Source organism: Aquarana catesbeiana, linkage group LG09 (assembly GCF_042186555.1).
Source record: "Aquarana catesbeiana isolate 2022-GZ linkage group LG09, ASM4218655v1, whole genome shotgun sequence".
Taxonomy (NCBI): Eukaryota; Metazoa; Chordata; class Amphibia; order Anura; family Ranidae; genus Aquarana; species Aquarana catesbeiana.
The window spans coordinates 107,869,857-107,891,585 of NC_133332.1; the positions used below are offsets into that span (position 1 = coordinate 107,869,857).

At 43.2% G+C, this 21,729-nt stretch overlaps 1 protein-coding gene across 3 annotated transcripts in view; it reads right to left on the reverse strand.

Moving 5' to 3' along the window:
- Nucleotides 1-21,729, reverse strand: part of LRCH2 (leucine rich repeats and calponin homology domain containing 2) — a 226,533-nt gene that overhangs the window by 40,552 nt on the left and 164,252 nt on the right. For 2 of the 3 annotated variants that reach the window (XM_073599129.1, XM_073599127.1), the window contains 3 exons: nt 19,294-19,344; nt 17,130-17,187; nt 1,278-1,390 (listed from right to left, as the gene is read on the reverse strand). In XM_073599129.1, coding sequence (XP_073455230.1) covers nt 1,278-1,390; nt 17,130-17,187; nt 19,294-19,344 — 222 coding nt within the window. The remainder of the gene's footprint in view (nt 1-1,277; nt 1,391-17,129; nt 17,188-19,293; nt 19,345-21,729) is intronic. The other variant, XM_073599128.1, reaches the window with a different exon arrangement.

The window sequence follows — 21,729 nt, forward strand, 5'->3', positions numbered from 1 at the left end:
TGGCCCAAAAATGATTGCTCTCACTCGTTTGCGGCGATACCTCACGTGTGCTGCTTACATGTGCTTGCGGGACTGCTGCGTGTGTTCACCTTTGTGCATGTTGCATGGGGGGGATGGGGCTGCTTTTCAAAAAAAAAAAAAATGCATTTCATTTTATTTCTTTTAATTTTACACTGTACCTTTAAGGGTTTTTTTTATCACAAGGGATGAATAACATATCTATTTTTAAACTGATCTTTTGTAAAAATGTGTTCTCCCTGAGCAAAATTTTTATTTCTTAAATCAAAATTTAACGTGTATGTAAACCCAACACTATTCTTTGTTCTGGAAAGAGTATGTTAAAATCATTGTCAAGAATTATTGCGGTCCATGTCCCTGCTTGGGAGATTCACCACCTCTTTCTGTCCTTATGACCTTTGTCACTGATAATAAAAAGTAATGGGAAATCTTCCAAAAGGGACACCTATTCTGGTGGCAACTGTCTAACAGCTACCCATACAAGACTCAAATTTCGTTTGTTCTGAGACATCGGTGGGCATTCAGTCAGCTGTGAGTATTCAGTCAGCTGTGGGTTGTGTGCCTGCTTAAATATAAGACCTGGCAGGGGAGATTCCTTCATCTGTTGTGCTTTTCCTACTATGAATTATATTTCAGAACCACATCGATCACAAACAATTTTCATATATTCATACTATTATGAATAAAAAAAAACAATTCTAGAGTTTAATAGTTTAATATATGGCAGACTCTGGTTATTCAAATGAATTAGGCAGTAATGTTTGTAAACCCCACTAAAGCCCAGTACACACTATCAGAAAAGCGGCCAAAAAATACCGCTTTTGAAGCAATCGTCTGATAATCTGTTCTTTAGTACACAGCTTTTGAGAGCCGATCACGACAGTTCATCTGAAATTATCCAAAGGGACCAACACGAAAATTTTTCTCGTACGATACCAAATCGTACAATTTATGTCCAAAAAAAATTTTGAAGACCAAGGCTATGCATGCACGGAAATGAAAGAATACATTACATCACTTCCAAAATTGTATTGTGTTGTACGAGAATTTTCGCAAGTTGAGTAACCTCTTCATTTTTGATATGAGACTAACATGCAAAAAAAAACCCCCAAAAAAAACAGACGATCATTTGTCCGATATTCTCATTGTGTGTACGAGGCTTAAGAGTCTCCTTTTTACTTCCCAGAAAAATGAAAGTGTCTTGTTTCTTTCATATTAAGTCATGCTCCCACAGCCAGCACTATATTCTGAACACATACATTACGCAGCTGGTTTATCTGCTCTCTCTCTTCTCTCAGATGTTCCATCTTCCTTCTCATAGTGAAGCCCGGATCTGCAGATCCATAGTCTTGTCGGGAGGAACGGCTAAAAGCTGCAAGGAAAACACCAATTAATACTCTCAAAGAATAGGTATGCAATGAACTTTGAAATGACGGCTAGAGCAGAACTGGACAGCTTCAGGTAAAAGAAGGTGGAAAACTGGGCACCTGCTAGCAAGTCTGTTACTTCATGTTCAGTGTAAAGTTACCATTACTGCTGCATTTGAAAAAGAAGGGCAGATCTGTCTTTTATAAACCAGTGTACATTTTTTGCAACAGAGAATATTTCAAACTCATTATAGAACAAGTAGTTCTACTGTGGGTCACTATGAAAGACTTTGCATTGGCCTGGCGCAAGGATCTTGCAAAACAGACTTTAAAATAGAGGACACACCAGCAGCGAAGATTGTTCCTGTACTGCTCCACTAGGGCCGCTAAAGCAATTAGGACCTGTTGGACAGCAGTTTAATAATATACCTACTATGAGGTGGTGCAAATCTGTTTCTTTTTGCTGGTGGGTTGTAAGGCTTCATGTATACTGCTGCTGGTAAACAGACATTTAGGAGCAGTTGGGGTTTTTTTTTCAGCTGCCCCTGAACTCTCTTCCATGTTATCTTATTAGTACATGTACACAGGGTTGTTTATAGTCATTTCTAGGTAGTTAAATTTAGAAGCATTTTTTGGAAAGAAAAAAAAAAAAAAAAAAAAATGCGTTCAGGACAGATGTTCAGAGGCATTTGAAACACCAAATGTCTGTAATAGCTTGTAAATGCAGTATTTTGCGTTCAGCCGTGTTTCGTTTACAGGCGGTTTTAATAGAGAGAAAAAAGAAAATGCTTCTAAAACGCAAACGCGGCATGTAAACGCAGCAAAACTGATTTTATTAAACGTTGGTTACTATCTGTCAAGTTATATCGTTCAGGAGAGGTTTTAAAATGTCCCGTGTACATTAAGCTTAACAGTTGCTGAATGATGCTGCTTATAAGATATCTTGCAAAACAGAAATAAAAAGAAATTAACATGTCAATAGAAAGCAAAGTCAATACATGTACAGAAGGTGGCACTAGCACCCAGCACCTAAATACCCAGTGGCATTAATGCTCTGGGTCTGCAGAAGAGCAAGAAGTGGGGCAAGCAATTTTGTGAACATTCAAGGGGTATACAGTCATGGCCGAAATTGTTGACACCCCAGAAGTATTTCTCACAGAAAAGTATTGCAGTAACACATGTTTTGCTATACCATGTTTATTCCCTTTGTGTGCATTGGAACAAAACAAAAAAAGGGAGGAAAAAAAGCAAATTGGACATAATGTCACACAAAACTTCAAAAACGGGCTGGTCAAAATTCTTGGCACCCTTAACGTAATATTTGGTTGCACACCCTTTGGAAAAAATAACTGAAATCAGTCGCTTCCTATAACCATCAATAAGCTTCTTACACCTCTCACCCGGAATTTTGGACCATTCTTCCTTTGCAAACTGCTCCAGGTCTCTTATTGGAAGGGCACCTTTTCCCAACAGCAATTTTAAGATCTCTCCACAGGTGTTCAATGGGATTTAAATCTGGACTCATTGCTGGCCACTTTAGAACTCACTTACAACTCACTTTGTTGCCATCCATTTCTGGGTGCTTTTTGACATATGTTTGGGGTCATTGTCCTGCTGGAAGACCCAAGATCTCAGACGCAAACCCAGCTTTCTGACACTGGGCTCTACAGTGCGACCCAAAATCCTTTGGCAATCCTCAGATTTCATGATGCCTTGCACACATTCAAGGCACCCAGTGCCAGAGGCAGCAAAACAACCCCAAAACATCATTGAACCTCCACCATATTTCACTGTAGGTACTGTGTTCTTTTCTTTGTAGGCCTCATTCCGTTTTTGGTAAACAGTAGAATGATGTGCTTTACCAAAAAGCTCTATCTTGGTCTCATCTGTCCACAAGACATTTTCCCAGAAGGATTTTGGCTTACTCAAGTACATTTTAGTGAACTGTAGTCTTGCTTTTTTATGTCTCTGTGTCAGCAGTGGGGTCCTCCTGGGTCTCCTGCCATAGCGTTTTATTTCGTTTAAATGTTGACGGATAGTTCGCGCTGACATTGATGCTCCCTGAGCCTGCAGGACAGCTTGAATTTCTTTGGAACCTGTTTGGGGCTGCTTATCCAACATCCAGACTATCCTGTGTTGCAACTTTTCATCAATTTTTCTCTTCCATCCGCGCCCAGAGAGATTAGCTAAAGTGCCATGAGTTGCAAACTTCTTGATAATGTTGCGCACTGTGGAAAAAGGCAAATCTAAATCTCTGGAGATGGACTTGTAACCTTGAGATTGTTGATATTTTTCCACAATTTTGGTTCTCAAGTCCTCAGACAGTTCTCTTCTCCTCTTTCTGTTGTCCATGCTTAGTGTGGCACACACAGACACACAATGCAAAGACTAAGTTAACTTCTCTCCTTTTTATCTGCTTTTTGATTTTTATATTGCCCACACCTGTTACTTGCCCCAGGTGAGTTTAACCACTTCCCGCCCGCCCTATAGCGGATTGACGTCCAGGAAGTGGTTGTGTTATCCTGACTGGACGTCATATGACGTCCAGCAGGATAACATGCCGCAGCGCGCCCCCGGGGGCGCGCATCGCGGTGATCGGTGGAGCGGTGTGTCAGTCTGACACACCGCTACACTGATCTTGGTAAAAAGCCTCCAGCGGAGGCTCTTTACCACATAATCAGCCGTGTCCAATCACGGCTGATCACGCTGTCAATAGGAAGAGCCGTTGATCGGCTCTTCCTCACTCGCGTCTGACAGACGCAAGTAGAGGAGAGCCGATCGGCGGCTCTCCTGGCAGGGGGGGGTCTGCGCTGATTGTTTATCAGCGCAGCCCCCCCCAGATCACCCCACTGGACTACCAGGGATGCCACTAGGACCACCAGGGAAGGGAAAACGTGGATGGCCAGGTATGTACCCCATGGCCATCCACATGTGCCCAATCTGTGCCAATCAGTGCCCACGAATGGGCACTGATTGGCACTATTATGTCCATGATATGCCCAGATCTGCCCAGCAATGCTCTATCAGTGTCACCTGTCATTGCCCATCTGTGCCACCTGTCATTGCCCATCTGTGCCACCTGTCAGTGCCCATCAGTGCCCACCTATCAGTGCCCAGTGCCACACATCAGTGCCACACATACGTACCCATCAGTACCACCCATATATACCAATCAATGCCACCTACGTGTGCCCATCAGTGCCGCCTATGTGTGCCCATCAGTGCCACCTATGAGTGCCCATCAGTGCCGCATACCAGTGCCACCTATCAGTGCCCATCAGTGCCACCTATCAGTGCCCATCAGTGCCGCCTATCAGTGCCCATCATCAGTGCCCGTTAGTGCCACCTCATCAGTGCCACCTCATTGGTGCCACCTCATCGGTGCCCACCAGTGCCGCCGTATCAGTGCCCATCTGTGCCCATTATTGAAGGAGAAAGCGTACTTATTTACAAAAAAATTTAACAGAAACAAAGAAAAACGTGTTTTTTTTCGAAATTTTCGGTCTTTTTTTATTTGTTGCGCAAAAAATAAAAACCGCAGAGGTGATCAAATACCACCAAAAGAAAGCTCTATTTGTGGGAACAAAATGATAAAAAATTTGTTTGGGTACAGTGTAGCATGACCGCGCAATTGTCATTCAAATTGCAACAGCGCTGAAAGGTGAAAATTGGGCTGGGCGGGAAGGTGTCTAAGTGCCTGGTATTGAAGTGGTTAAAGGAGCATCACATGCTTGAAACAATCTTATTTATCCACAATTTTGAAAGGGTGCCAAGAATTCTGACCAGTCCATTTTTGGAGTTTTGTGTGACATTATGTCCAATTTGCTTTTTTTCCTCCATTTTTTTGTTTTGTTCCAATACACACACAAAGGGAATAAACATGTGTATAGCAAAACATGTGTTATTGCAAAACTTTTCTGTGAGAAATACTTGATTTTCTGGAAAAATTTCTGGGGTGCCAACAATTTTCGGCCATGACTGTAGTTCTATAAATTGGAAGTATTGCTTTCACACAGCAAAAGGCAGAAAGCCTTGATGTGATGGTAAAATGTAGGTAGAATGTATATGTAGACAGACATCTTGCATGTCTACCTATGCAAGAAATCCCCCTTAACACACTTCTGTGCAGTAAAAATGATTGATAAAAATATCAATACTCAAAAGGAGATTGGGTTGGGTTGTTCATCCCTTTGCGCTGCGCCTTGTGTGACATAAGGTGGAGGAGCTTTTTTCACATTGTATGGTGAATGGACTTGTTTTGTTATTTCTGAGACACTGTTGCTAGTATTGTATACAATATCTTTTTTGCATATTGATTTATCATCACTTTTATCTTTATCAATAGTTTTCACTGTACTGAATTGCGTTATGATGATATATATATATATATTTATATTGATTAGTGCAGCTGTTTTTTCTATGCTCTATAATCATTTGTATCTAGTGTGCTAGCGTACTGAATTGCGTTATGATGAGATATATTTTTTATTTTTTTGATTAGTATAGCTCATTTTTTTTCTATGCTCTATAATCATTTGTATCTAGTGTGCTAGCTGCTTTTCTTTTTGAATGGACCATAAGTGCGATTCTACTTTTAGTTTTTTTGGAAATTGCCTTTGCTTGAGAGAAACAATGACAGAACTTGCCCATTCCATAAGAAATTGTGGCACAAAATGTAATCAGTTCAGCCATTTTAAAGGATAGGTTCACCTTTGGAACATGTTACAGGTTCCACCCGTGTAAAAAATTCTGTGTCTAAATTATCGAACAATTTCAGAATAATGTTCCTCAATGTAAAATTGCAAGATTTTAAATATATTATTATCTACTATACACAATATCTAAAGATTACGAGAATCTGAAATCGCTGTGTGCCAGGGACAAGGCAGAAGTGCAATATGGGATGCCCTTGATCATCGAGCTCTCAGACGTCACTGCATTAACAAAAAAGGCATGATTCTGTGATGGACATCACTGCATGGGATCAGGAAAACTTCCAAAAATCATTGTTTGTGAACACCGTTCACCATGCTTGGTGGACTTGGGGGTCCCATGGCTTGCGACGAAAGGAAGTACTAAGCTATATTATGCGAAAAAGCAGCCATATCTAACCATTATCCAGAAATGCCACCATCTTCTCTGGGCCAAAGCTTGTTTGGAATTGGGGTGTTAAGTCTGAATAAAAACCCCAGAACTTTTCCGCTGAAGGAACTGGTAGCACCACTCCTTGTGATGGAGGTTGGTGTAGACTGCCAAAAAAAAATAGGATGATTTTTATCAACATACTTACCTGTAAAATCCTTTTCTTTGAGAACATCATGGGACACAGAGTTATTAATTACCTACTGGGTTATACGCCATCTCTAGGTGAATGGACACTGGTAGACAAAGATCCCCTATATAACCCCTCCCTTACAGGAAGTATATCATTTTTGTAGCAAGCACTGAATCCTCAAAAAAGAGGGGAGGGTTCTCTGTGTCCCATGATGTACTCAAAGAAAAGGATTTTGCAGGTAAGTATGACGGGAAAAAAATCCTATTTTCTTTTTCATACATCATGGGACACAGTTTGGCTAATATTCATTACCTACTGGGACGTCCCAGAGCAATAGCTTTGAGGGGAAGGAGACACCCTGACAAACAACAGCCATCAGACCTTATACAGCAGCCCGCAGTACACTGCGGCTGAAAGCCAAATCCTTGGCTGCTTGAACATCCACTTGAAAACATTTTGTGAACGTATGCACTGAAGACCAGGTAGCAGCCTTACAAATCTGAGCCACAGATACCTGATGGCGAAAAGCCCAGGAGGTTCCTACACCCCTGATAGAACGAGCTTTCACCCTAAAGGGAGGAGCTTTACGTTTCAGACCATAGGCCTGAATGACCAATTGACAGGCCCAATTGGCAATGATAGCTTTGGAAGCTGCCTGCCCCTTCTTGGGTCCTTTTGGTAAAACAAAAAAGAAGTTTGATCCTCGGATCTCCGCAGATCTAGACAAATAAACCTTGACTGCCTGGAAAACGTCCAAGGAATGCTCTGCTCTCTTCCGCCGAATGAGGCTGAGAGAAAAAAGAAGGCAAAATAATGTCCTGATTTAAATGAAAGGCTGACACCACTTTTGGCAAAAAGGATGGAACAGGTCATAACACAACCCTGTTGTGGTGAAGGATCAAGAATGGTTCCCTGCACGAAAAGGCCCCCAACTCCAACACCCTTCTAGCCAAGGTGATGGCCATCAGGAAGGCTCACTTGCGTGACAGCAAGTCAAATGGAATTTCATTGATAGGGTCCAATGGTTGTTTCTGTAACACAGACAGTACCAAGTTCAAGTCCCAAGGACACATAGGTGACCTAATGGGGGGAAGCAAACAAGTTGCCCCCTGCATAAAGGTTCGGACCAGCGAATGGGAGGCTAAAGGCCTTTGGAAGAATACTGAGAGGGCCTAAATCTGACCTCTGATTGTACTCAAAGTGAATCTGATTTCAACAGCTGACTGTAGAAAACAGAGAAATCTCCCAATCATGTATTTCTGAGGATGCCATTTTCTGGCTTCACACCAAGCAATATAAGTCTTCCAGAGCTTATGATAGATCTTCCTAGTGACAGCTTTTCTAGCATTCACTAGGGTAGATACCACTGGTCCCGAGATGCCACGGTTCTTCAACACCCTGGCTTCAATAGCCATGCCATCAAATTTAGAGACTGTAAATTGGGGTGGTATATAGGACCTTGAGACAGTAGATCGGGGCGACATGGAAGTGTCCATGGCTCGTCTATTGTCAGTCTCACAATCTCTGGGAACCAGGGCCTTCTGAGCCAGGCTGGTGTTACCAGAATGACTGGAATCCCCTCTCTCTGAATCCTGTGCAACAAATGTGGAAGGAGAGGGATTGGGGGTAAAGCATAAACCAGGGAGTACTGGCTCCATGGAACTACCAGAGCATCTGCTCCGATTGCCAGAGGATCCCTTGTTCGGAACACAAACTGCTGTAGCTTGTTGTTGAACCTGGAAGCCAATAGGTCGACCTCTGGCAATCCCCAACGCTGGCAAATTTCCTGGAACACCCCTGGGTGTAGGGACCATTCCCCCAGCAGATCTGCTAGCGGCTGAGATAATCTGCCTTCCAGTTCTCTATTCCTGGGATATGGACTGCTGATAGGATCGGCACATGTTACTCTGCCCAGGCTAGAATGTGGTTCACCTCCTTCATAGCTGAACGACTCCTGGTACTGCCTTGGTGGTTTATATAGGCCACTGCAGTGGCATTTTCAGACTGAACCCTGATAGCAGTCCTGAAGTTCCACCGTCCAGGGCCGTAGGGCCAGATGTACTGCCCGTAACTCCAGGACGTTGATGGGCAGGATCTGTTCTGTCCTTGACCATTTACCCTGAGCTGTGAGCCCCTCTAGGTTCGCTCCCCAGCCTGAGAGACTGGCATCTGTAGTCAATACTCTCCAAGTTACCGGTAGGAAGGATCTTCCCTTTCGCAGGTTCTGATCCTGCAACAACCAGTTTAGGCTTTAAGCATGCCCAATGAGATAAGAACTTTGGATAATCCAAGGCGGGCTTGTCCTCTCCTGTTCCAAGCCAACAAGATGTCTTGTTGTATAGGCCTGGAATGGAACTGGGCATACAGCACTGCCTCGAAGGAGGACACCATCCTCCCTAGAAGACTCATACAGAGCTGAATGGAGGGTTGTCTGACACACCTGATACTTTAGGGCACAGATCCTCACGGGTGAGAAAAATACCCTTGCTTGGACCGTATCTAGGATCAGACCCGAATACATCTGATTTTGAGCTGGTCTCAAGGCTGACCTTTCGGTATTTATGATCCAGCCTAAGCTTTCCGAATACCGCACTGTGCAGGTTATGCTCTGTTCTAGAGCCTGTAGTGAGTGATCTCTGAGCAGGAGGTTGTTCAGATACTCGAACACCAAGATCCTTTGGGCCCTTAAAAGACCCAGTACTGGTGCTAGGACCTATATGATCACCCGGGGAGCTGCGGCAAGCCCAAAGGGTAGAGTCACAAACGGAGAATGACGTTCCTCTACTGCAAATCGCAGGAACCTCTGATGAGGCTGAAAGATAGGTACGTGTAAATATGCGTCTTTTATAGTGATGGAGGCTAGAAAGTCTCCCATCTAGAGCGAGGCTACAACTGAGCGGACAGGCTCCATCCGAAAGGACTGGATTAGTAGTTACTGGTTTTGGGATCTTGGATCCAAAATGGGCCTTGTGTCCCCGTTTGGTTTTTGAACCGTAAACAGGTTTGAATAAAACCCTGTGCAGCTTTTGGATATAGGAATCTGTACAATCACTCCTTGATGCACTAAATGATGTAGTGCCTGAAACAGTAATGCCTCGTTTCCACTGAGCGGATCGGTTCGGTACAGTACGCTATTTTGGGTGTTTCCATTATGAAAGCGGCCCATACAACTGAACCGTACCACTCCATTCAGGGTCCTGCTTCAGATGTGGGGCTGTAGAAAATGGAACGGTTCGGTTAGGGCGGAACTACGATACATTCCACTGACTGGCTGACAGAAAACCCTCTGCTATGCTATGCTGAGGCATTTTTTCTAAACTCTGTATGGCCCCTTGTGGTCCCACTTGCAGTGGAAACGCTCACCAGAATAGACCGAACCATTCTAGGCCATTCAAACTGTACCGACCCGAACTGATCCGCTCAGTGGAAACGAGGCATAAGTTTCTCTTTGGAGGATCCAAGGGAATGCTGGATCTTAGAAACCTCTGAGGGGGAACTTCCCATAACTCCAGCTTGTAACCGCGGGATATATATTCGGGGTGACCCACGCGTCCTGAACCACTGTTCTCCAAATGTCCGCAAAGTGCAGCAGCCTTCCCCCCACCCAATAGAGTGGGGGCGTCCCCCCAAAAGGAGGGCTTGGTGCTGGGTGCTGGGTTTAGAAGAGCTTTGGACCCAGGGATTTTTCTGGCCCTGGCCTTGCGGCTTGCCCCTGGCTCTAGCGCCCTGTTAGGGGCGGAACCGCCTTGGCGCTGAGACACCTGAGGAAGCAGTCCCTGAGGTTTTAAACGGAGGGCGCCTGGTGCTTCTCTTTACAGGAAGTAGAGAGCTCTTCCCTTCGGAAATATTTTGGATATATTTGTCCAAATCATCACCAAACAAATGTTCCCCATGAAAGAGGAAACCTGTCAATAACTTCTTACAAGGAAGCTCAGCTGACCAGTTCTTAAGCCACAAAAGTCTGGATATATGTACAGACAAGAGAGCCAAATGAGAAACCTGCTGTATTGAATCCTTTAAGGAATCAACAGCAAAACACAGCGCTCAAGGAATATCTGTCTTATTTTCAGCAAGATCATCCTCCTGGTTAGGTCTGTCAGGCTGTCTGACCTGATCCTTTACGGACTGGCAGATACCAATTTCTGCAACAGCTGGCTGAATAGCTGAACTGGCCAAAGAAAGGGAAGCCTTTAATAATGACTCCAGTTTCTTGTCAACAGGGTCTTTCAAGCCCTGTGCATTATCCACCGGACAAGTTAAGTTCTTGTTTAAGGAAGAGACTGCTGCATCTACGGCTGGCATGCTCCACTTCTTCGTGAACTTCTCACCTATGGGATATCAAAGAGAAAACCTCTTAGGAGGAACAAAAATCCTGTCAGGATCTCCCAATCAGCAAACACCCCCTGTTCCAAAAAAGGGTGAAAGGGAGGCCTCAGGGACCCCAAAGAGGACCAGGGGGGCTCAGTAACCTCCGCAAGAGGCAACTTAAAGACAGAATGAACCAGCACGTTAAGAGTCTGGATCAAAAGACTCTGCGACTGAGGCAGACACCAACTGGATTATCTTCTTGTCTGGGTTGCTCAGAAGCAGACTCATCCGCCAGGCCCTCCACAGAATCTTGAACTTTTAGCTCTTCCCCATCCTCGACCCATTCCTGCTCCAAACTAGGAGGCTCAGGGGAGGGGGATCTGTCACGCTTCTTTCCACCCTGCGGGATGGAGGCAATCATGCCAGCAATCCTGTGCTCTCACCTGGCTAGGGCCGAGGACAGTTCATCCTTGCTGATAAAGGGTGAAGCAGCAGCGTTTACTGTAGGCACCATACCGGATAGATGCATCGGCTCAGATTGCCCGTAAGCCTCTGGTCTTTCGGGGGATACAACACTAGTGATACGACTAGGTTCATCAGGAGCTACTGACGACATAGGTGTGCCCTTCCATGAAGTCTTACTCCTCTTTTTTGAAGACATTTACAAGCCACAAAAAGGGAGTACCAGGATGTAGTATTAACATACCTTAGAATGGAGACCCTTTAATAGGGCTTACCAAGCCCCTATGCAACAATCCTGCTAAGCACCTTAGCCTGCCAAGCAACACCTGGTGACTCCCGTGACCCGGGTAAGGAGAAATGAACTGCTGCAAATGCCTGGTTTGAAGCCTGCTCTGTGTCCCCCAGCCGTCTTCTGGAAGCACTGCATGCTTGGCATACACAGCTTAAATAAGCTGCCTGTGCGCCGGGACGTTCTGCGCTTTTGTGCGCATACACATGCGCGCGCCGGGACTTTCTGCGCTTTTGTGTGCATACACATGTGCGGTCAATGGGCGCGGCTCTTATTTGCATATGATGCAAATCTCTGTGTGCCCAGATTAGGCTATGGCGCATGCATGGTTCCGAGTGCGCACAACGCCTATTGCCGCGTATACACGATTGGAAATTCGTCCAGCAAACAGATGAGAGCTTTTGGTCTGAAAATGCGATCGTGTGTATGCTCCATCGGACTTTTGCGGGTGGAATTCCCGCCAGCAAAAGATTGAGAGCAGGTTCTCAATTTTTCGGTCGGAAAAAGTTCTCATTCGAAAATGCGATCGTCTGTACAAATTCTGACGCACAAAATTCCTACACATGCTCGGAAACAATTCGACGCATGCTCAGAGGCACTGAACTTCATTTTCTCGGCACGTCGTAGTGTTGTATGTCACCGCGTTCTTGATGGTCGAAAGTTCAGAGAACTTTTGTGTTACCGTGTGTATGCAAGGCAAGCTTGAGCGGAATTCCGTAGGAAAAACTATCCAAGTTTTTTACGACGGAAAATCCGCCCGTGTGTAAGTGGCATAAGGCGAAGCCGCGTGCGATATGACTGCCAAACAAACTGAGCACAGCAGCCCTCTTGCGAATGCACGTGCGCCATGGCAAACCATGGCGAAATGGCGCACCATCATACATGTAAAAAACAGCTAGACACAAGCAAAAAAGGTACACTTTGCAAACACCCACAGCTAGCCCAAAACTCGCCCGTATGGTCACCGCACACAGGTGTCCAGCCTCTAGCTAGCTTGACTGATTGTTACAATCACTGGGACACCCCACAATAAGTAAATAAAGGGGTTTCACTTACCCGTCCAGGCGCAGGGCAGCTTAGAAACTAAGAGCCCAATCTTCACCCATCACGGCGGGTTCCTGTCACTTGAGGACTTTGAGCACTGGGTACCCTTTTCATGTTTAGGGTCCACTCCCTTGGACCTGTACAGCACCCTGCAGGAATGCCTTAGTGCGGTGGTGTCCAGGATTCCACTTTGCAGGTTGCAGGGTCCAGCGCCCAGAGGTCGCATTACAGGCAAAACCTTGAAGGATCTTGAGTCTTCTTTGCAAGGCTCGGGTATCATTTATCTAAGCATATAGAGCCTGTGTCAAATGGATCCGATCGGTCAATCCCTTGATTCGTTTAAGAATCGTTTGTGGGACTAGTGACCTAGAGCTCAAACAAACGTGCCCATCCACCTTGCAGACACTGGTAATAAAATGATGTACTTCCTTTATGGGAGGGGTTATATAGGGGATCACTTCCTGTCGAAGACTTTGTCTACCAGTGTTCATTCACCTAGAGATGGCGTATAACCCAGTAGGTAATGAATATTAGCCTAACTCTGTGTCCCATGATGTTTGAAAAAGAAAACTGCTTTTTGGAGTTTGAGCTGCTGCTGGCATTTGGGAGTGGGAAGCAAGAAGCGGGCAAAGATAGAAATTCTATTTTGTATCCCTTTGAAATAGCATATTGCACCCAGAGGTCCAGGATATACCAGGAAAAGGGACACTACTGCACTGTGTGACAAGCTTCTGGGTAGGCTTGATGGGTTTAGAGGTCCACGGATTGCGACAAAACAAAGTACTAAGCTATGCTTTTGAGGTAGACACCTGGGGAGAATAAAAAGATCACTTTCGCTGAGTAGAGGTAGTAGCCAAAGGAGATTTAGGCTTTTTCTACTTTGACCAATTTATTATGGGATTTCCCAATAGGTCTTCACCATTAAAAGACATGCATATAAGGCTCCCCTTACTAGCAGGTTTAGCAGACCAACGTTTTAACCACAAAATCCATATGCATAGAGATAAGAGACAGTCCAGAGCGGGGGTCAGGAACTCATCGATCGCAGCAAGGTGACAGTTAGATTGCACCCTTGGCTTGCTGGCCTGCCGTCTTTAGAACAGTGCCTCACAGAGAAACAATAGGACTATCTTTTAATAGGAGCTGGAGTGGGGCCAGCAGAATGAGCAGGTGGCTGCATTTGCCGACACGGATTCTCTAGTCCCGGGTACAGGCTCTGGTAGAGCGATATAAGTTGCACTCTATCTCTCTGTATCCCTGCCTTAATAGGACCAAAGCAACAAAGGCAGCAGTAGATGCAAGGGACAGAGAAGAGCTTTGGTTTGTGGTGTACTCCATTATCTTCTATTTTGGTCAGTGCATTCCAGTGTTGCTGCGCTCACCCAACGTGTTCCATTCAAATTAATGGGGCCCTTCTGTGCAAATTTCAGTACAGCAATCAAGGGGTTAAAGCAGGCGGTGAGGAGGTGTTGCATCGCCTCCTCACCACCTGCTTTAAACCCCTTGGACCCGGCACTAGAACACTGCAACTAGGTGTATTGCACGTGGTTGCAGCGCACATTCACTTGGTTTGTGATCGTCAGGAGGTAGAGCCCCGCCGAAAGCAAACAGAGCATATTACTTATGCAGTGTACCCCCTCAACTGGGTAGGAATTGGGGGGCAGTAAAACCACAGCTCAACTGCAGGGTTTTACCACCCCCCCAATCTCATATGTGAATGAGCCCTAAGGGTGCCGCAGCCGAATGCAATTAGGGGTTTAGAAATGGAACAAGCACTGCTGCTCCTCTGGAAAGTGATTCAAGCGCGTTTGACAGGTGGCGAGGAGGCATTATGTCGCTTCCTCACCACCTGATTTAAACCTACAATTGCCATGCAATGCATGCGATTGTGGCGTGGTAGTAAGGCAATTATAGGTTTAAATCAGGTGGTGAGGTGAAATGTCGCCTTCCAACACCTCTGAAAAGCATTCCGAGTGTGGATTGCTTTTTCAGAGCAGCCTGCTCTGCGGTGGCGTTTCTGTGCAGTGTCATTTTGCAGCCCATTCATTTGACTGTGATGAATCTGATGCTTTTAGCTAGAGATTTGTTCATATTGCGTCAATTAGTGTGTCCACAACAGCAGCCCATGCCGCAGTTTGAAAATCCTCTGCAGCTTTTGCTACAATATCTGTGTCTTCATTTCATCCTTAAACAGGTTTGCAAGTTCCATCTCTGATTCATGAACAAAGTCAGGATGAAGAGAGGAAATGTGGCATCTTTTGGTCCCTGGAAACCAAAGGTGAACGAGTGCCAATTTTTTTCCAAAGAATTCAGACATGGCCCAGAAATCTGTTTTTGTCAGATAGGCTGTGTGGTACATGGCTAAAAGGGTGCTCGGGTCAGGGGAGGGGATCGGTGTCATAATCGGACATTGCTTCAGGACAACGGAACAGTTATCACCTTGAGATATGTTCTGAGCCTCCTGTAGGACATCAGCAGAATGCAGGTTATTCACCTACTTTGTCCCAGGCTCCCTTGTGCCTGTAATCCACACTTAGAAATTTAAGTGGAATCCCGGTGTGGTACTCCCGGAAAAGGATGCAGAAGAACAAGGTTATGCGAATCTGAAATGCAGAAGCTGCGATGACCCAGATGCCAACCACGTGCCTGTGGCTGTATATCTGTAGCAGAAGGCAACAGGAAAACATTCTGTGCACGATTTTTCAGTGGAAGTGTGTCAACTGTGAGGTACTACGGCTACATTATCATCCTGAGACTAAATTGGTGTACAAACTATAAGAAAATTGGGCAAATGATCGTCCGATTTTCTTCATTGCTCCACAGCAAATCGGAACCGATGAACGAAAATGCGTACGAAAATTCTCGTACGACAAAGGCTTTTTCTTTTGTTGTGTATTGCTTCTGATCATGTGCAGTCTTTCTTTTCTGATTATTCTTGTACGAAAACAGTACACATTAAACGAAAATTGTTCGCTCTGTTCCCGTACAAGAATATTTTTTGGAGTTTGTCCCTTCGGAAATTTTCGTACGAAAAGTCAGAATCGGCTGCGAAAGTTGTGTACACACTATATGAAAACTCTTTAGACAAAAATGTTCGCCCGATTTTATTATATTGTGTATGACCCGAAACATTAGCGCCAAGAACAACATGGAGCAATTCCCAATTCCTGTACTTGTGTATCCACATTGTGTGTTAATCACTACGTGATGTAGATTAATAGCCAGAAAATGGTTCAGGGGGTCCAGGCTTTGCCCATCACAGTAGGCATACCCCCCAAAGGGGTCTTCAGGGTCTGGAACCACGTCAGACCTGCATAGCACCCTGCGACTAACTACAACTGTTACAGTTCATGCCACGGAGAGCGCCTAAAGCAGGATCCAGTGCTCAAAGCACAAAATGGGTGAGATTATATGAGTGTGCACCAGGGGCAGCTCTAGCAAGTTTTTTTGCCAGTGATCTGAAGATAGCCTGCATATAACTCATGGTCTATGACATAGTTACATAGTTAGTCTGGTTGAAAAAAAAAGACACAAGTCCATCTAGTTCAACCAATAAAGTACAAAAACAAAAAATTACAATCCTATACCCATAGTTGATCCAGAGGAGAGCAAAAAAGAAAACAACAGCAAAGCACGATCCAATTTGTTCCCACAGGGGAAAAATTCCTTCCCCACTACAAGACCTGCCGTGTACAATTAGGATATACAATTTTTAGCTGTACATTTCTTGCCATTAACCATGACCCACCACCAAAAAAAAAAAAAAAAGGAAATAAATTATCCTACTCCTGATCACTGACTGACAGAATAGCCAAACAGTGCATGCACCTGACTGGATGCATCAATTTTCAGCCTAGAACTTTACGCCTAGCTCCTTTGCAAGAGTCGATTGAGCTAAATGGTGCTGACAGCCACCCATGGATCAAATTTCGGCTGATTCAATACAAGTCAAGGCATATTCTCTACTTTGATTTCAGGTTCAATAGTGCAGAGAGTCTGGTTTAAAACTTTCTTTTTTTTTTCAAAAGTATTCAAAGGTCGAATTCCATACACCCATCATTTGGTTCTCATAGCTTTAGATTTGGATGCTTCCAGTTAAGAATCTCTGCCTCATTTGGTGGTTGTTTAAATCTGACCAATCAATTATGGTAAATGCAATAAGTTATTTTTGAGCTAAAAGTACCATTACACACACCGTCATTGTTGTTTAACCTGTAGGTTGCGCTGTGGATAAAATCTGAAATGACAACTTACTTTGTAGGAAAATGGCAATTGGATTTCAAAATCACCTTGTTTGGCACCCTATCCTCACCAGCCAAAATGCTTTTAATAAAAGAAAAAAACTTCAGTTTTTGGGAATGCTTACCTGATCTCGGCTTTAATCCAAATGGCGTTGGAGAGCTACTGTGTGACCGTTCACAGTCCTAAAATGAAAATAAACATTAAAGTTATGATGAACCAGATATTCTTCAAAAATAAAAAAATAAATTGACATGTTCCTAGATCATGTACTGATGAGTCTATGCAAATAATAGATAATGATTCATTTGTTATACTATGAACAGCATAAATACGCAACACAGGAAATGTATATTAAATTTTTCCAATTAACAGGCAAACTCAGACTTGTCAGCTTTCAGAGACTGTTGGGAAGTGGAATCACAAGCTGGCATCTCAAATCTCTTAGGGACTCCAGTGGTAAGAATTGACTTTCAGCCTACTGCTGCCGTCAAGCCATTACGTTGGATCTCCCACAAGGTAGAACAAATTCCTGGATTTCAACAGAAATGATTAAGGGGAAAGTTTGCCACTGGAGTCTTCAAGAGATCAGAATTTGGCTTTTGTCTCTCTCTCAATTTTGGGTTGAAGTGGCCTTAAAGTGCCAGTGCTTGCACCCATGATCCATTTTAGTCTGTTCATCACAAGTTGAATTGGAGGCCGGTTGGTGGTGTTCAAATGGAAAATTAAAAGGATAATATTTTCTCTGAAAACATCTTGACTTGCTTACTCTATCCTATCAAAGCTCAGTGAGCTGAACAGGCAGACCTCTCTGCCCACTATACGCTGAGATCAGCGAAAATCCACCATGATCACCAAAATCACTCAAACATGTCAATACAATTTCTAGCAACCAAAAAAAAAAAAACAAACCATGAAACATAAAACATTTTAAATGGTTGGCTCATCAAAATTATTATTTAAGTTGCGAGTAGCTGCCAATGGATTCACTCACTAGATTAATGTACATGTTTCAAGATTGAAACTGAAATACCATACCATGTTCCCAGCTATGACCTCCCAATAGAGCACAACAGAATGGGGTGTTACTCTAACATTTAAAGTATAACTAAAGGCAAAACCTTTTTTTTTTACTTTTTGGATAGAGGGGAGAGGAATTAGAACATCCTGTCAGTTTTTATTGCTGTCTGTGCCACCATTAGGGAGATTCATTTTCTCGGTTTGTCCTGTTTACCATTATCACCCCAGAAAAGTAATAGAGGGAAGATCTGCCAATGGGGACACTAGTTCTGGTGACCTAGGATCCCTAAAAGATTCCTTTTACTTGGCGACCAGCTCACGCCAATATACCTTGGCAAAGTGGCACGGGTGCACAAAACAACGTACCCCGTACGTTGCTGAGTCATCGGCGGCTAGCGGGAGTGTGCCCACGGACTCGATGTCCTCCGGTGGCCCACGATCATGACACGGAAGGGCAGAACTGGGAGATGCCTATGTAAACAAGGCATTTACCTGTTCTGCCTAGAAACATGACAGGGATCTACTGCTCCCAGTGATCGGAAGCAGTGATCTCTGTCATGTTATAGTGAGCCCATCCCCCCTACAATTAGAACGTGCCCAGGGAACACACTTAACCCCTTGATCGCCCCCTAGTGTTTAACCCCTTCCCTGCCAGTGAATTTAGACAGTAATCAGTGCATTTTTATAGCACTGATCACTGTATAAATGCCAATGGTCCCAAAATAGTGTCAAAAGTGTCCGATCTGTCTGTCGCAATGAGCTGATCAAATACCACCAAAAGAAAGCTCTATTTGTGGGGAAAAAAAAGGACGTCAATTTTGTTAGGGTACAACGCCCCACGACCACGCAATTGTCAGTTAAAGTGACGCAGTGCCGTATCGCAAAAAAGGGCTTGGTCAGGAAGGGGGTAAATCCTTCCGGGGCTGAAGTGGTTAAGTAGCAGGGATTTCCTCTTGCTTCCTGTTTTGGCTATGGGACAGGAAGTGAAGGTAAACCCCCCCCCAGTGGGACAAAGATGGCAAAAAATAAACCTTACAGGGGTTATAACCCTCCCTTACTCTAAAAGAAAAAAAAGGTTTTGCCTATAGTTCTACTTTAAAATTTTAACTTTTTTGTTATATGAAGAAAGCAGCAGGTGCAGAGCCCCCATGGAAGCCAAAGCAGCAGGACACCCGGTGTGCAGTTTATCCCTCCAGCAGTTATTCATAACTAAAATTTTGGTTTGGTGGACCAGACCCACAAATAAAAGAAAACCAAAACATAACATGTACCTCTGATGACACTGGAGATGAAGGTGACACATTTGCACTATCACTGTTTTGCTAAAATGAAATGAAAAAAATAAATAAATAAAATAGTTATCAGACTGTAGTTATTCTACATTGCATGTGTAGTCCAGACAGTGAACTATGTGAATGTTCTGTCTGCAATTCAGTTTTTAAGATTTTCTGGAATTACTGCTTTAGGAATATTCATCACACAATAGTATATTCTAAAAAATACAACTTGGTTTTAACAAGAGGAAACATTATATCAAACCAGTGACCTCTCTCCGAATGTCATATTTAACCTTAATCATGTATTGGCATAGTAAACACATGATATAAAACTGCTAAGGGATGTGTTTACCATTTTAAATAAATAGTATAGCTATAAATAGGTAAAGTATATTTCTAACTGTATCTAAATGTACATATTTGGTGACTGAATCGCTGTTTTTAAAGTATTTATTATACAAAGTCATGGTTTTGGTAGTATTATCAATACCATAATTCATAGTGATGACGACACATTTAACCGATTTGTTTTTTTTTAACACAGTAATATTCTTAGTCAATGATGTCCTGTTTTTATACAGTAACTGTAACCTGAAACCATGCCTAGTTTTTATAGTGTACATATTGCACATTAATTTTTTACAAGCATCATATATCCAGCTGAGCCAATTTATATGATTTGAAGGCCCTATACCACCCCTAAAAGGCGGGAAGAGGCCAATGTGAATTTAGATGCCACAGAGAAATCACACAATTATATAAAATCATTCCAATCTTTATTACAAAGTTAAAAAAAACAGTAATAAAGACATTTCAAAGAAATATTCTGTATATGCAAGTATCTAGTACAGTGTTTCTCAACTCCAGTCCTCAAGACGCCCCAACAGGTCAAGTTTTCAGGCTTTCCATTATTTTGCAATTTGATCAGTTTCACTGCCTTAGTAATTACTACAGCCATTTCATCTGAGGGAAATCCTGAAAACATGACCTGTTGGGGCGTCTTGAGGACTGGAGTTGAGAAACATTGATCTAGTATATGGTATCTTGGGTCGAAGCGTTTTGTGAAAGACTCGCTTCCTCAGAACCCATGCCCCTTACATATACAGTAAGTCAATTCATTCTCTTTCAAAAGAGTCCGTCTTACCATATTGAAATTGCCAGGACAATCATTTAAAATCACAAAATATTCACCAAGGCAAGGGAAGAACCTTAATATGCAACAGGGTCCCATCTTGTTAGTTCCCAAACTTCACACAATAAATTTGAGCGCCTAGTGATAAGATGTAAATGGAGACCCCCATATATCCGGAGTATCATATTAGGCCTGCATGCTCCTCCCGGTTGTAAATGCATCCATCGGTCACATATTGCCCATGGCGTCTTAGCTGAGTGATTTTATATAAATGTCCTGGTGATTGATGTCCTGGGAAACGCGTTGATCCGATATAATAGATACTTGCATAAACAGATTTCTTTAAAACATCTTCGTCCTACTGTTTTTTTTTTTTTGTTTTTTGTTTTACTTTGTAATAAAGACTGGAATGATCCTACATAATTCTGTGATTTCTCTGTGGCACATATAAATTCCTATTTGCCTGTTCCCACCTTTTATAGGCAGCATCGGGCCTTCAGTTTGTGTTTCAATTAAGGATGGTGTCCACTAAGAAAAAGTTTTCTGAGGACAAGGTGGGTTTACCTAGCTTTGTCAATTTATATGATTCTCTAGTTGTGTAACATGGTTCATGTAAAATGTGACATGCATTGCAGGTCGATGAATGATTAATATTTATGGAACAAAAAGACAAATAGGCAACTATGGAAATATAATATCACTGCAGATTAAAAGTTTCGCACATCATACTAGTAAATTTAAATGCACACACAAACATACATGCAGTCAATTCCTAAAAAAAATGTCTAAGTGGAAAATTATGTTTGCTAAAGGATGCATCAGTGAGCCAGTATATTGTAATTTCTTTTCCTTTGTGTCTGTCAAAATTAGTCTTCTTAGAAGTTTAAAATAAAGCCGTTGGCCATTTTGGATTTTTAAAAATAATCATTTTACCCATAAAAAAAATGCCCAATAATTAGAGAACCTCCTCTATGCACCTCCCTGAGCCAGGGGTGTACAAATAGAATAGCCTGGAACCTTGTAGTGCCTGGTGTTAGGCAAGACACTTACCACTAAAAGTTTTAAAAGGCTAAAGTAAGCCCTAGTTCGCAGTAGTGTGATTTCAGATGCGACTTGAGTTGCAAAGAATTTAATGACAATGGAAATCACATTGTTTTCAATTGATTTACTCTTGTACTATGAAAATTGCTCTGCATGACCTGACGGGTTTAGGATCCAAGCAGTCAACAGCCAACTGAGAATCTGCACTGTATTCTGGGAGACTTGCCAGAACTCCTACTTATTTATGAACACTGCAC